At 42.2% G+C, this 16,753-nt stretch overlaps 1 protein-coding gene across 2 annotated transcripts in view; it reads left to right on the top strand.

Annotated features, from left to right (window-relative positions):
• Positions 1-16,753, top strand: part of ADK (adenosine kinase) — a 311,940-nt gene that overhangs the window by 36,173 nt on the left and 259,014 nt on the right. For both annotated transcript variants that reach the window (XM_070752037.1, XM_070752039.1), the window contains exon 2: positions 2,163-2,237. In XM_070752037.1, coding sequence (XP_070608138.1) covers positions 2,163-2,237 — 75 coding nt within the window. The remainder of the gene's footprint in view (positions 1-2,162; positions 2,238-16,753) is intronic.

Raw genomic sequence — 16,753 nt, 5'->3', positions numbered from 1 at the left:
CTCGCTTGCCCGCTTTGTTCCTCGGCGCTCTCGCTCACTTGCCCGCTTCACTCCTTGGCTCTCTTGCTTGCTTGCCCACTTCGCTCCTTAGCTCTCTCGCTCACTTGCCCGCTTCGCTCCTTGGCTCTCTCGCTAGCTTGTCTGCTTCGCTCCTTGGCTCTTTCGCTCGCTTGCCCGCTTCGCTCCTTGGCTCTCTCGCTAGCTTGCCTGCTTCGCTCCTTAGCTCTCTCGCTCACTTGCCCGCTTTGCTCCTTGGCTCTTTCGCTCACTTGCCCGCTTCGCTCCTTGGCTCTTTCGCTCACTTGCCCGCTTCGCTCCTTGGCTCTCTCGCTAGCTTGCCTGCTTCGCTCCTTGGCTCTCTCGCTAGCTTGCCTGCTTCGCTCCTTGGCTCTTTCGCTCGCTTGCCCGCTTCGCTCCTTGGCTCTCTCGCTAGCTTGCCCACTTCGCTCCTTAGCTCTCTCGCTCGCTTGCCTGCTTCGCTCCTTGGCTCTCTCGCTTGCTTCGTTCCTTGGCTCTCTCGCTCGCTTGCCCACCTCCTCCTCGACTCTCACTCACTTGCCCGCTTCGCTCCTTGGCTCTCTCGCTTGCTTGCCCACCTCGCTCCTCGACTCTTGCTCGCTTGCCCACCTCGCTCCTCGACTCTCACTCGCTTGCCTGCTTCCCTCCTCAACTCTCGCTCGCTCACTCACTTCCCTCCTCCCAACTTGCTTCCCTGTTGTGACTGCCATGTTTGGGGGCGTGTCTAGGGAGGGTGCAGAAATGTCTACAGCCACGTCCCCAAGCAGCCGCAACATTGGATAATCTGGAATGTTGGATTATCGAAGGATGGATAACCGAGACTCTACTGTAATTAACTATTCTAAAAGCTCATTCCAAAAACCCTAGAGCATTAAAAATCATTCATTCACATTCGAACCACAATCATACATCATACTCGTTGGCCAGAGGTTAGGGTCCAGTGACCCCAAGCCTGGCGGCATAGATAGGTTTTCAGGTTTTTACGGAAGGTGAGGAGGGTGGGGACAGTACAAATCTCTGGGGGGAGCTGATTCCAGAGGGCCGGGGCCTCCACAGAGAAGGCTCTTCCCCTAGGCCCCACCAGGCAACATTGTCTAGTTGACGGAACCTGGAGAAAGCCGACTCTGTGGGACCTGACCGGTTGCTGGGACTCATGCGGCAGGAGGTGATCCCGTAAATAATCTGGTCCAATGCCATGTAGGGCTTTGTAGGTCATAACCAATCAATTGGAAACCAATCGGCAGCCAACGCCTCAATGATTGTTAAGATACTTCAATGATTGTTAAGTGTCAAAGATGACCCTAAGAGCCGTAGTGACACAGTGATTAGAATGCAGTATTGCAGTCTGACTCTGCCGACTGGCAGCAGCTTGAGTCTCAACAGGCTCGAGGTTGACTCAGCCTTCCATCCTTCAGAGGTCGGTCAAATGAGGAGCCAGATTGTTGGGGGCAATAGACTGACTCAGTCAACTGCTTAGAGGGGGCTGTAAAAATACTGAGAAACGCTATGTAAGTCTAATATCTCCAAGACCGCCTTCTGCTGCCCGAATCCCAGCGACCGATTAGGTCCCACAGAGTGGGCCTTCTCCAGGTCCCGTCAACTAAACAATGCCAGTTGGCGGGCCCCAGGGGAAGAGCCTTCTCTGTGGCGGCCCCGACTCTCTGGAACCAGCTCCCCCCAGAGATTAGAACTGCCCCTACACTCCTTGTCTTTCGTAAACTCCTCAAAACCCACTTTTGTCGTCAGACATGGGGGAATTGAGACATCTCCCCCGGGCCTATACAATTTATGTATGGTATGTTTGTAGGTATGTCTGCTTAATAATGGGGTTTTTAAAAATATTTTAAATTGTAAATTATTAGATTTGTTATGAATTGTTTTATTGTGCTCTGAGCCGCCCCGAGTCTACGGAGAGGGACGGCACACAAATCTAATAAATAAATAAATAAATACCTACCTACCTACCTACCTAAATACATATAATTAATTAATTAATTAATTAATTAAGTGCTGTTGCTATAAGTCACTTTTTTCAGTGCCAGCGCAAACTTCGAACGGTCTCTAAGCGAACTATCGTAAGTTGAGGATTTATAAGCACTTTGCAGATTGTAAAATGAAGTAACCTGAAAAACTTTCTCTTGCAGTGAAAATGTCCTCTTTGGAATGGGAAACCCTCTCCTCGACATCTGTGCTGTGGTGGACAAGGATTTCCTTGACAAGTAAGTCTTGAAACTAGTCGAGTGCAGCCCTTGGGGGTAATACTTCAACATTCTGCACTGCTCCCTCCTCTTGGGGCAAGGCCTGGCTTTCTTTATTGCACCCCAGTAATGTATTAACATGTACAATTTGACTTAGTTCTCTATTTCTGTGCAATATGCCAGAAATGCTTTCTCGCTGAAACTTACAATGTAGTCACATGACTCATAGAAACATAGAAGACTGACGGCAGAAAAAGACCTCATGGTCCATCTAGTCTGCCCTTATACTATTTCCTGTATTTTATCTTAGGATGGATCTATGTTTATCCCAGGCATGTTTAAATTCAGTTACTGTGGATTTATCTACTATGTCTGCTGGAAGTTTGTTCCAAGGATCTACTACTCTTTCAGTAAAATAATATTTTCTCACGTTGCTTTTGATCTTTCCCCCAACTAACTTCAGATTGTGTCCCCTTGTTCTTGTGTTCACTTTCCTATTAAAAACACTTCCCTACTGATCCTTATTTAACCCTTTAACATATTTAAATGTTTCGATCATGTCCCCCCTTTTCCTTCTGTCCTCCAGACTATACAGATTGAGTTCATGAAGTCTTTCCTGATACGTTTTATGCTTAAGACCTTCCACCATTCTTGTAGCCCGTCTTTGGACCCGTTCAATTTTGTCAATATCTTTTTGTAGGTGAGGTCTCCAGAACTGAACACAGTACTCCAAATGTGGTCTCACCAGCGCTCTATATAAGGGGATCACAATCTCCCTCTTCCTGCTTGTTATACCTCTAGCTATGCAGCCAAGCATCCTACTTGCTTTTCCTACCGCCCAACCACACTGCTCACCCATTTTGAGACTGTCAGAAATCACTACCCTTAAATCCTTCTCTTCTGAAGTTTTTGCTAACACAGAACTGCCAATGCAATACTCAGATTGAGGATTCCTTTTCCCCAAGTGCATTATTTTACATTTGGAAACATTAAACTGCAGTTTCCATTACTTTTACCATTTATGTAGTAAAGCTAAATCATTTACCATATTACAGACACCTCCAGGAATATCAACCCTATTGCACACTTTAGAGTCATCGGCAAATAGGCAAACCTTCCCTACCAAACCTTCCCCTATGTCACTCACAAGCATATTAAAAAGAATAGGACCCAGAACAGGCCCTTGTGGCACACCGCTTGTATCCTGTCTCTGCTCAGAATACTTGCCACTAACAACAACTCTCAAGGATTCTGCAGCCATCATAAATACATGCTGGTTTTCCAAGCACTCAAATTTTGATCATGGGTCTATGGGGATACTGCTATAGACTTTAAGTGCAAGGGCTGGTTTAGAGTCCCTTGTTTTAGTGCCATTTTAGCTTTGAATGGTCACTTATACAAATGGTTGTAAGTCAAGGATCTCCTGCAGTTTCCTAGACATCTGTAGAGCTGAAGGCATCTACCATATTTTTTTTGAGTATTAGACACACCTCCCCCCCCCCCAAAGACACTGAAAATTTGGGTGCGTCTTATACTCTGAATGTAGCTTTTTTGAAGCTTTTTTTTTCAGCCCTAAAGATCTTCCCGGCTTGCAGGCTTTTTCATTGCTGCTCCGTCCAAAGAATGTTTTTTCCAGGCCTAAGTCTTTGCAGGCTTTTTTCATTGCTACTTGCTCCGAATAAGATTTTTTTAAGCACTAACCGGGGGATAAAATAATATGCTGATGCTGGCCTGGTGGTAGGTATCTGGTAGGCAGATTTTTTTCCTTATATTCCTCCCCCAAAACTAAGGCACATCTTATACTCTGGTGCATCTTATACTCCGAAAATATGGTATTTTACTTAAGTTCTCTTTTACTTCTCAAACTTCAAAGTTCCTCCACTCGAAAACTCTAAAAAGAGCTGAGAAAAGCTGTTAGCAACCCTGGGCTATTCCTGTTTTATATTTCTTAACCAGAATAAAATGGTGTCTTACTGTTGTGTTAATAAAACCTGCCGAAATGTGAAGATTATACAAATGGAATAGGTTTTATGTATCAGCATTATGATCCCATTTAAATTAGCTTTGAATATCTGCCCTTTTTCATCAGTCTCACTGCCTTACTCTTTTTCAGTAGGATAAAAGTATCTGTGTAAAAGGCCTGATTTGCATAAAAGTTTATCCCAGAAGTTGAAAGTCTGGAATGTTCCTAGTGTTGTATTCCCAAAAACAGTTGTTGCAGATTGCAATGCCGTGGTTGTGTAATGGGATTCACATATTTCAATAGCCAGCCTTTTGTGGAATCACAATTTATTGAATAAATCACAATTGTGGAAAGTGCAAAAACATGCTTACATTTTGAGCTTTAGCTTCCAAATCACAGTGACTGTTGTTGCACAACGTGTTGAAACCCTGATGCACAAACTACATTGGCTTAGCCTCATGTAATAAATAAATGCGGGTCTTTGGCTTAAAACCTCTGTGAGGCCTTCGCTCAGCAAAATGGAAAAGTTTGGGCCTAGGCATCTGAGAAAAACCACAATATTGTCATCATGCAAATAAAGCAATTTAATATATTTCATTTTTTTTTCCATTTTATAATGTTATCCCAGCTTTATTTATAAATAATTCAAGGTCACGAACCTACCTAAAACTCTTTATTCCTCTTCTTTTCTCCACAACAATTACCATATTTTTCAGAGTATAAGACACATCTTTTCCCCTCCTAAAAGAGGCTGAAAATTTGGGTGTGTCTCATACTCTGAATGTACCCTAAAGAGGCAGCTTGCAGGCTGTTTTCATTGCTAATCACTCCAAAGAATGTTTTGTTCCAGCCCTAACCAGGGGATAAAATGATGTCCTGAAAATGACCAGACTAAGGACGCTAGCCAAATGAATACTTACTTACTTACTTACTTACTTACTTACTTACTTACTTACTTACTTACTTACTTACTTATTTGATTTGTATGCTGCCGCTCTCTGTAGACTTGGGGCGGCTCACAACATATAATAAAAGAATTCACAACAAATGTAATAAATTAATTTTTTTAAAAAACCCATTATTAAACCAGACATACACACAGACATACCATGCATAAATTGTATAGGCCCGGGGGAGGGGGGAATGCCTCAATTCCCCCATGCCTGACGGCAGAGGTGAGTTTTAAGGAGTTTACGGAAGGCAAGGAGGGAGGGGGCAGTTCTAATCTCCCGGGGGAGCTGGTTCCAAAGAGTCGGGGCCGTCACAGAGAAGCCTCTTCCCCTAGGACTTGCCAGGCAACATTGTTTAGTTGACGGGACCCGGAGAAGGCCAACTCTGGGACCTAATCGGTCGCTGGGATTCGTGAAAGGCAGATTTTTTTCCTCCTATTTTCCTCCCCCAAAACAAAGGTGAATCTTATACTCTGAAAAATATAGTTGTGAGGCGGGACTAGGGACTGAAGTCTCTTTGTGATTGGCCCAAAATCACCCTGTTGGCTTGGCTTCCAGGCCTAACACAGGACTAGAACTTGCCATTTTCTGGTTTCTAGCCTGGTGCCTAAACAACTGGACCAAGAGTCCCCAACCTTGGTAACCATGCTAGCGGGGGAATTCTGGGTGTTGGAATTGTTAAGGAGCGTGCAAAACTCTTGAGTTATCAAGGGCACGCAAAGAGGAAAACATGGGATTTCAGTAGATATCCAGCAGATATGAGTAATTATTTAGTCATACAAGACAGAAACAGTGTATGAAATAGTGTTTACCCTAGAAATAGCACAGTCAACACAATAATAATATTACAAGCCTATCTTTGTCTTGCGCATCAGACATATACTCGTATTACAGCTTGCAAATACATCAAACTATCACAGAGCTTACTACATCAGTCACAATGAATCAGCAGAAAGAACAGAGAGAAAATATCATGCTTCTGGCTCCCTCTAATGGCAATTTGCAACACTACCTCTTAAAGCTATGGTACTTCAACACATACAAGCATCCATTGTTAGCTTGTTTATATATTGCAAGCCCAACTTTTTGTACATAGTGCTAACAGAAATCCACAACTTTTAAAGTGTTAAAAATGTTTGCAGACCGTGCACTAGGCCAAGTCATGATATAATGTCAGTCATATTATATGTATATGTATGTATATGTATTTATTATTATTAGTCTTTATTAATTTTCTAACATTGAAAAACAAAAAGCAAAATGCAAATACAAAAAAATCCAAGACAAAGAAAAATAAATGAAAATAAAAAATAAGACAAAAAAATCAAATTTAACAATTACAGAAAACATATAATAAACATTAAGAACACTATACAACATATTTTACAGTATTTCGTGTCAATATATATATACTACTTTTCTATTTCACCATTTTAATTGGTATATGTTTTTTGCCATTAGCAATTTAACCTATAGCTTCATATATACATGAATATTTTATCATTCAGATTTTAGGTTTTTTTCTGTTTCCTACTTTGATTCCTAATTTCTATTCCAAATTCTATAATAGTCCAATTCTTCCTTTTCTCTTTAATTCCATCGTCATCCTATCCATTTCAGCACATTCTTAAATCTTACTAATTATCATTTCATCTGGAGGAAACTTTTTTTTTTGACTTCCCGTATTGTGCAAAACTAATTCTGGCTGCAGTTAATATGTGAAGAGTTAAGTACTTGTTTATCTTTTTTCAATTTTTGAATCCAGTATTCCCAATAAATACAGTTCTGGTTTCATTTCATTCCATTATTTCTGGATTATATAATGATACAAGTTGGCATCTTTCTTGTCTTCTGCACAACCACATCATAACGTACATGTCACATCGTCTTGATCAATCTCTAACCATTAACAAGTAGAGGGAGAACAACACAACTGTCACAGGTAAAACTCAACCCGGATAAGACGGAGTGGCTGTGGGTTTTGCCTCCCAAGGACAATTCCGTCTGTCTGTCCATCACCCTGAGGGGGGAATTATTGACCCCCTCAGAGAGGGTCCGCAACTTGGGCGTCCTCCTCGATCTACAGCTCACATTAGAGAAACATCTTTCAGCTGTGGCGAGGGGGGCGTTTGCCCAGGTTTGCCTTGTGCACCAGTTGCGGCCCTATCTGGACCGGGACTCACTGCTCACAGTCACTCATGCCCTCATCACCTCGAGGTTCGACTACTGTAACGCTCTCTACATGGGGCTACCTTTGAAAAGTGTTCGGAAACTTCAGATCGTGCAGAATGCAGCTGCGAGAGCAATCATGGGCCTCCAAAGGTACGCCCATGTTACACCAACACTCCGCAGTCTGCATTGGTTGCCGATCAATTTCCGGTCACAATTCAAAGTTTTGGTTATGACCTATAAATCCCTTCATGGCATCGGACCAGAATATCTCCGGGACCGCCTTCTGCCGCACGAATCCCAGCGACCGATTAGGTTCCACAGAGTTGGCCTTCTCCGGGTCCCGTTGACTAAGCAATGTCGTTTGGCGGGACCCAAGAGAAGAGCCTTCTCTGTGGCGGCCCCGACCCTCTGGAACCAGCTCCCCCCAGATATCAGGGTTGTCTCCACCCTCCTTGCCTTTCGCAAGCTCCTTAAAACCCACCTCTGTCGTCAGGCATGGTGGAATTGAAATTTCCCTTCCCCCTAGGCTTATAGAATTTATACATGGTATGTTTGTATGTATGAGTGGTTCTTTAAATTGGGGTTTTTTAGATTGTCTTTTAATATTAGATTTGTTTACATTGTCTTTTTATATTGTTGTTAGCCGCCCCGAGTCTTCGGAGAGGGGCGGCATACAAATCTAATAAATAATAAATAAATAAATAAATAAATAAATAAATAAATAAATAAATAAAATACTCTTTGTGAATTTCTCTGGGCTTTCCTTGACAGACAAAAGATCTTCCTGACTTAATTTTTTTGAGTGTATAATCTTAGCTCTAAATCTTTTTGCTTTTTTCCCTTGAAGGTACTTTATCAATATTTTCTTTTTCATATAGAAAATGTATTTCTTACAAAAATCCTGGTCGTGCATAGATATGGCTTGGTCCAATTCTTATATTATAAATCAAACAAGAGAAATAAAAATCTTACCTGCCACGTGGGCTGATCATAACCCCATAGTCTTAACTCTCAATAACCAAGACTCCATAATATACAAAAGATAGACTATGAACTATTCCACCATAAATGAAGAACATTTTAAAGCCAAAATAGAAAATGAATTACCACCTTTTATAACAACTAACTGCGAAGGAGATACAACTTTACAGGTAGTTTGGGATGCAATGAAAGCCTACATACGTGGAATATATATATCCTATTCAGCCTACACTAACAAAAAAAAAAAAAGAGAGAAACTTAACAGCCTTAACATAAAACTACAAGAAGCAGAAACGACATTACAGCAATATCCGGATGACCCAGCAACACTAATTAAAATCAAAACCATAAAACATGAAATAAACCTAGAAACTCAACAACAACTCACTGCTAAATATAAAACCCTAAAACAACTAAATTTCGAATCCGCTAATAAACCTGGTCGATGGTTGGCCTTTAAACTGGCGCAACAAAAAGCTGACAAAACTATAGAATCTCTTTGTGATAATTCGAGCTTACTGAAAACAAACACAGAGGAAAAGAAAGACATAATACAACAATATTATCAGGACCTATACAACTCAGACAAACCAGACAATCCTGCAATTAAAAAATACTTAGCTCTAAACTAAACATTTCAGATAACAGAGGAAGAAAGAAAAAAACTAAATAGAAATATTACTTCTACAGAAATTAAATTGGCTATTTGCAAAACAACATAATAACAAAAAGAAAATGTATTTCTTTCTTCGTAATATGATTTGTTCTCTATTTGATAAACACACATACACAGACCTCCCCCCCCTTTGGTTCCATTTTGGTTCCAATATCATAAATATTCAATTGCAAAATGGGAAAAAAACTCTAATTGTTTCCTTTCTTTTCCCATTTCCTGAAATGTTAGAATTTTATGTGACACTTATTTTCCATGCTCAGTAATTTGGCCACTCTTTGTGAATTTTCAAATTAAACAGGACAGAAAAATATTTACAATTTCCATTGTTGCTATCCCAGTTGTCCCTTGTTTTTCAGTATTTCTGGATTTCAGAGGATTAAGGGCATTGATATAACTTGTTGGAGTCACTTATTCTCTGGTTTCTTGGTCTGTAGCTTTTCATATACTCATCAGGTTGCATCTTTAAAGAAACAGTGTCCTGAAATAGCTGACCTAGATCTGTCTAAAACTTTATTCCTCTTGATTAAAGGGGCTTTTTAAAAAGGATTTTCTGTGTTCAGGACCTGTCTGGAAGAAGATAATTTCCATTTACAAAATGAAATTGGCCCCTTCCATCTGGTTTGATGTTTTGTCGTTGGGAAGTGCTTTTTCCAAAAGGCAGCTAAACTATCCTGGAGGGTTTTTTTCTCTGAAAATGTTTCACTTCTCATCCAAGAAGCTTCTTCAACCATTTGACTGGGATGGTGTAAGGCAGGGGTCAGCAACCTGAGGCTCTGGAGCCGCATGTGGCTCTTTCATCCCTCTGCTGCGGCTCCCTTTCTCCAGTTGGCTCCACCATTGATTGAACTTTCGGTTAGGGCAGGTGGAGGAAAAAGGATGCCGTGCTAGGAGGAGGAGACTCTATGGTGGGAGAACCAGGCTTCTGGTCGGCAGAGTTAAAAAAAGGTGTCATCCTAGGAGGAGACTCTATGGTAAGGGAACCAGATTTCTGGTCAACAGAGAAAGAAGGGCGCCACATTTGAAGTAGACTCTATGGTAGAAACAGAGAAACATAGAAGACTGACGGCAGAAAAAGACCTCATGGTCCATCTAGTCTGCCCTTATACTATTTCCTATATTTTATCTTAGGATGGGTCTATGTTTATCCCAGGCATGTTTGAATTCAGTTACTGTGGATTTACCAACCACGTCTGCTGGAAGTTTGTTCCAAGGATCTACTACTCTTTCAGTGAAATAATATTTTCTCACGTTGCTTTTGATCTTTCCCCCAACTAACTTCAGATTGTGTCCCCTTGTTCTTGTGTTCACTTTCCTATTAAAAACACTTCCCTCCTGGACCTTATTTAACCCTTTAACATATTTAAATGTTTCGATCATGTCCCCCCATTTCCTTCTGTCCTCCAGACTATACAGATTGAGTTCATGAAGTCTTTCCTGATACGTTTTATGCTTAAGACCTTCCACCATTCTTGTAGCCCGTCTTTGGACCCGTTCAATTTTGTCAATATCTTTTTGTAGGTGAGGTCTCCAGAACTGGACACAGTATTCCAAATGTGGTCTCACCAGCGCTCTATATTAGGGGATCACAATCTCCCTCTTCCTGCTTGTTATACCTCTAGCTATGCAGCCAAGCATCCTACTTGCTTTCCCTACCGCCCGACCACACTGCTCACCCATTTTGAGACTGTCAGAAATCACTACCCCTAAATCCTTCTCTTCTGAAGTTTTTGCTAACACAGAACTGCCAATGCAATACTCAAGATTGAGGATTCCTTTCCCCCAAGTGCATTATTTTACATTTGGAAACATTAAACTGGTGGAGGAATCAGACTTCCAGTCGGCTCCAGAATTGAACTGGAGAGAGGGGCTTCCGGTCAGGACCTTTGTGGCTCTTTTGAGTGTTTAAATACTGGTCTTCTGACTTGAGCAGAGGGTTGGAGTAGATTTAGAAGATCTTCAAAGGTCCTTTCCAGCCCTGTGATTCTGTATTCTATGAACAGAGAGCTTCAGCTATCAAAATTGAGATTTGCACTTCAGCAACATTGGCAGATTGCAAGGATCTTAATTTTTCCTTTAAACATTTTAGGAACCTTGAATTAGTAGGTGGGGCAGTCCATTCTTGTTTCCCAAACGTGGCCCATCCTTAAACCTTGATGCGTTTCTTGAAGTCAACGAACAGGCTGTCAAAGAGGTTCTCCATTCACTCCTTGACAGTTTAGGGTGAGGCTTTCTCTAGCAGAAATGAAACTTCAAGACTTTGTTGTCTGCATTCAGTATGGAATTTTTGACCCAATGCTTAAAATACATTTGTGGCTGGGAAAAAAACATTGCGGAGGAGATGACAGGCCGCTTCGTCAACATTTTCCTACAAGGAGAACCACTGCTGCTTTCTTTGTCCACTTCCTAACCCCTAATGTAAAAACTAGAGGGTGTTTTGAGAGATTTGAGTCAGAGGAGAAATCCTGTTCTTGGCCAGTGTGAGAGACAGACTGTAGGAAGTCGGTGTGGGAGGAAAGAATGAGGGTGAGAGATGTGAGAAGAGACAACCAAGGTCCAGATGGGGGGCTGTGGGAAGGAAACCTTCCAGACCTGTTTTCATGGACTCATCGATTCGCTCTAAGTCTGCCTGCAAATGAACTCTGATGGTTTTCACAATTTATTTATTTCTTTATTATTTGTTAATCAGATTTGTATGCCGCCCCTCTCCGCAGACTCGGGGCGGCTCACAATAATAATAATACAATTTAAACAAATCTAATATTTAAGTTAATTTAAAACCCCAATTTAAAAACCAACCATACATACTAACATACCATGCATACATTTTATAAGCCTAGGGGGAGGGAAAGTCTCAATTCCCCCATGCCTGATCACAGAGGTGGGTTTTAAGGAGCTTACGGAAGGCAAGGAGGGTGGGGGCAACTCTGATATCTGGGGGGAGTTGGTTCCAAAGGGTCGGGGCCGCCACAGAGAAGGCTCTTCCCCTGGGTCCTGCCAAACGACATTGTTTAGTTGAGAGACGCGGAGAAGGCCAACTCTGTGGGACGTAACTGGTCGCTGGGATTCGTGCGGCAGAAGGCGGTCCCGGAGATATTCTGGTCTGGTGCCATGAAGGGCTTTATAGGTCATAACCAACACTTTGAATTGTGACCGGAAACTGATCGGCGACCAATGCAGACTGCGGAGTGTTGGTGTAACATGGGTATACTTGGGGAAGCCCATGATTGCTCTCGCAGCTGCATTCTCTACGATCTGAAGTTTCCAAACACTTTTCAAGGGTAGCCCCATGTAGAGAGCATTACAGTAGTCGAGCCTCGAGGTGATGAGGGCATAAAACCTTGCGCTTCTTGAATTTGCCAGCCGGGTGAGGCGTAACAGCCAAGCCAAACATAGAAACATAGAAGTCTGACGGCAGAAAAAGACCTCATGGTCCATCTATTCTGCCCTTATACTATTTTCTGTATTTTATCTTAGAATGGATATATGTTTATCCCAGGCATGTTTAAATTCAGTTACTGTGGATTTATCTACTACGTCTGCTGGAAGTTTGTTCAAGGATCTACTACTCTTTCAGTAAAATAATATTTTTTATTATTATTATTATTATTATTATTATTATTATTAATTGGATTTGTATGCCACCCCTCTCCGCAGACTCGGGGCGGCTAACAACAACAATAAAACAGTATATAACAAAATCCAATACTAAAAACAGTTAAAAGCCCATTATATAAAAACCAATCATACATACAGACATACCATGCATAAAATTGTAAAGGCACAGGGGGAAAGTATATCTCAGTTCCCCCATGCCTGGCGGCAGAGGTGGGTTTTAAGCAACTTTTGAAAGGCAAGGAGGGTGGGGGCAATTCTAATCTCTGGGGGGAGTTGGTTCCAGAGGGCCGGGGCCGCCACAGAGATGGCTCTTCCTCTGGGTCCCGCCAAGCGACATTGGTTGACGGGACCCGGAGAAGACCTACTCTGTGGGACCTGACTGGTCGCTGGGATTCTTATGTTGCTTTCGATCTTTTCCCAAACTCACTTCAGATTGTGTACCCTTGTTCTTGTCCTAGGAAGGGGCTTCAATAGGAATGAGATCCAGCAGGTTCTAACTGGTTCTGGAGAACCGGTAGCAGAAATTTTGAGTAGTCCGGAGAACTGGAAAACATTGCCTCTGGCTGGCCCCAGAGTGGGGAGGGAATGGGGATTTTGCCGCATCCTTCCCTGGAATGGGGTGGGAATGGAGATTTTGGAATATCCTTCTCCCCTGGAATGGAGATTTTGCAGTATTCTTCCCCTGCCCTGCCCACCAAACCACATCCACAGAACTGACAGAGAAAAACGTTGAGTTTCAGCCCTGGGCTCCAGGCTCCCTCCTTAAATCCTTAGAAAAAGTCTCTGCTTGCTTTTATAAGCGAGAATTAGAGACTTTCTCGACAGACAGTTGGGTAAATGCGATGCCAGCTGTTTACACCCTGCAGTTATCGGCTTGATGATGAGGCAAATTGTGGCTTGGTCTCCCTTGCGTTGTTTCTTTATTGTCTTCTGCCAAACATTGGGGAAAGCTCTCGCTGTTACACCCCTCTTCATCCTTCTGTTGGATCAGGATGGGGGCTATCGACTGCCTCCAGCTCTAATTGCTGGAAGATTTTTTTTAAAAAGGATGCCATAAGCTCCACAAGGCTCAGGACAAGTAGTAACCACTGAATGTGTTCTTTTGTGCTGCCAGATTTACCCGGCATCTTGAAATGCCCCACTCCTGGCTGGTAAAACAGGATATAATGACCAGCAGTACCAGCCATTCTTACTTTCTGATATTAATCCTGAAATAACATGAGATTGCCAGGTTCTGTGCAGTGGCGTAGAAAATTAGACAAAGAATAATTAATAGTAATTGAACTTGTTCGAGCCAGGAATGGTTCTGTCTCAACACTTACCCCACTGCTCATTTGTGTGGGTTTTTTCATGTCAGCTATTGTATCCTCAGATTTGTCAGTAGCAACATAATTCTAGGTTTTAAGTTGGTTTTAACTAATAAGAATCATTTTCTAGCCTTTTTTTAATGTACTGCTCCTCCTTATTTATTTTTCTCCTGCTTTTTCTTTCTGCTGTTTAATGACCGCAATAAAATTATTTGGATTTGGGGCTATCAACTGTTCTCTTGTTTTCGTGCCAGCGGAGTGTTTATTGCTTCTTCTAGTTGGCAGAGGCAGCCCCGTCTTTAGTGTTAATGTTATTGGGAGGTCAAATTTTGAATTTTTTTAGAGGGTTCAGATGCCATATGCGCACGACTTGCTTTACCTTGAAAAGTGGTGACGTGTAGAGTCTTGCTGAATTAAAGCAAGGTTTCAATGGTCCATCAGCACGGGGATTTTAGGAGCCTGAAGAATACAGTGATACCTCATCTTACAAACGCTCTGTCATACAAACTTTTCGAGATACAAACCTGGGGTTTAAGATTTTTTTGCCTCTTCTTACAAACTATTTTCACCTTACAAACCAACCACCGCTGTTGGGATACCCTGCTTCCAGACTTCCGTTGCCAGCGAAGCGCCCGTTTTTGCGCTGCTGGGATTCCCCTGAGGCTCCCCTCCATGGGAAACCCCATCTCTGGACTTCCGTGTTTTTGTGATGCTGCAGGGGAATCCCAGCAGAGGAATCCCAGCAGCACAAAAACGGGTGCTTTGCTGGCAACAGAAGTCCGGAGGTGGGGTTTCCCAGCGAGGGGAGCCTCAGTGAAATCACAGCATTGCAAAAACACAGAGGTCCAGAGGCGGGGTTTCGAGGACTTCGGTGTTTTTGCAATGCTGTGATTTCACTGATGCTCTCTTTGCTGGGAAACCCCACCTCTGGACTTCCGTTGCCAGCAAAGCGTTTGTTTTTGCGATGCTGGGATTCCACTGCTGTGATTTCCCTGCAGCATCGCAAAAACACAGAAGTCCGGAGGTGGGGTTTCCCATGGAGGGGAGCCTCGGAAATCCCAGCAGCGCAAAATGGGCGCTTCGCCTGGCAAAAGGGGTGAATTTTGGGCTTGCATGCATTAATTGCTTTTCCATTGATTCCTATGGGAAACATTGTTTTGTCTTACAAACCTTTCACCTTAAGAACCTCGTCCAGGAACCAATTAAGTTTGTAAGACAAGGTATCACTGTATTTTATTTCTTATTTGCCCAATTCTGTAAGTCAGCTGAGGCTAATTTACTCATTGGCTGTGCAATGAATTGCTACACAGTATGTGTTTAAATAGTGAAACTCTGCATTGTGCTTTTAAGATATAGAAACAGCTTACATTTCTGTTATACTAGTAGCTGGATACCTGTGCTTTGCTATATGAAACTGAACTCCTTAGCATGGAGTAGAATGTCTAAACTCCCAGCCGGCAGGCTGCATGAGTCATGTGCTAGCCACGCCCACTGGCAGTTGGAACAGAGTTCTTTTCAGGTGAGGAGGGGGAGTAGAACATCTGACTCCATAGCATCAAAGTGTGTTAATAATAATATAAGAAATAACTAATGATCTGATGGTCATTTCGAAAAATCCTTTCTTAACAAACATACATGCCGATTTTCAAGTTTGTATGCTTTACGGTTCTGGAGATTTCGTGATGATGCTTGAGTGGCATTTCACTTTTATATATATAGATTTCCTGCAATGTTAATCCCACATGTAGCAAAATTCGTTGCAAAATGCTAAATCCAGTTGTTCTGTCGGCAGAAGAGAAGTATTTAAATTTGCCAACTGAAAGAAATGCTTGTTTTTAATTTTAACGTTTATAGCAAGATTTTTGACACACAATTTGTATGTTTAATCCAGAAGGTTCCCTCTGTTCGGCTTCCAGCCCGGAAGGAGTTGGGCAGCTTATAAATCTAATAAATTAAATTAAATTAAATTATTAAACAAAAATTAAATTAAATTATTAAATTAAATTAAATTAAATTAAATTAAATTGCCGTCAGGCATGGGGGAATTGAGACATCTCCCCCAGGCCTATACAATTTAAGTATGGTATGTCTCTGTGTATGTCTGCTTTAATAACGGGGATTTTAATGTTTTCTTTTTTAATCGTTAAATTATTAGATTTGTTTTCTATAGTTGCTGTTGTTCTATAAATTATTGAACTTCTATTGTTGCTGTGAGCCGCCCCGAGTCTACGGAGAGGAGCGGCATACAAATCTAATAAACAAACAAACAAACAAACAAACAAACAAACTAATTATCTCTTGGAGAATCAAGAATTTGCACCTGTCTGTGGTCTGTGAATCAGGGCCTTTAGGGATGGCTCATAGTGAAGTTGAATTTATTGAGTAACAGTGGCCCCATGGGCTTCTCCTGCTGTTCTTGTCCAGTTTTCCAACTTGTTACTACTTTCGAAGCTTTTTTTATCACAAGGAAAAGAACTTAGTTCATTTTACTTTGTTTCTTCCATTCCTTACGGCAGACCTCCCCAACCTTCCCAGGTCGACATAATGGCAGCAGCAGCAGCGGTTGGAGGAAGGGGATGGCTATGTATGCACAATCTACCTCCCACCTATGTGCAAATGAAGTTTCATGCATTTTCCTGCCACATTTATGGCACGCTTTCCAACAGGCTGCGGACCAATAGTGGCCCCCAGCTTGGTAGTTGGGGACCTTTGCCTTAGGGCAGTGATGGCGAACCTATGGCAAGGGTGCCACAGGTGGCACGCGGAGCCATATCTGCTGGCACATGAGCTGTTGCCCTAGCTCAGCTCCGATGTGCATCTGTGTGCTGGCCAGCTGAATTTTGGTTCACACAGAGGCTCTGGGAGGGTGTTTT

This window comes from Erythrolamprus reginae, chromosome 5 (genome assembly GCF_031021105.1).
Source record: "Erythrolamprus reginae isolate rEryReg1 chromosome 5, rEryReg1.hap1, whole genome shotgun sequence".
Lineage (NCBI taxonomy): Eukaryota > Metazoa > Chordata > Lepidosauria > Squamata > Dipsadidae > Erythrolamprus > Erythrolamprus reginae.
Note: the sequence above shows the minus strand (reverse complement) of the source record. Positions and strands in the feature narration are given on the sequence as shown.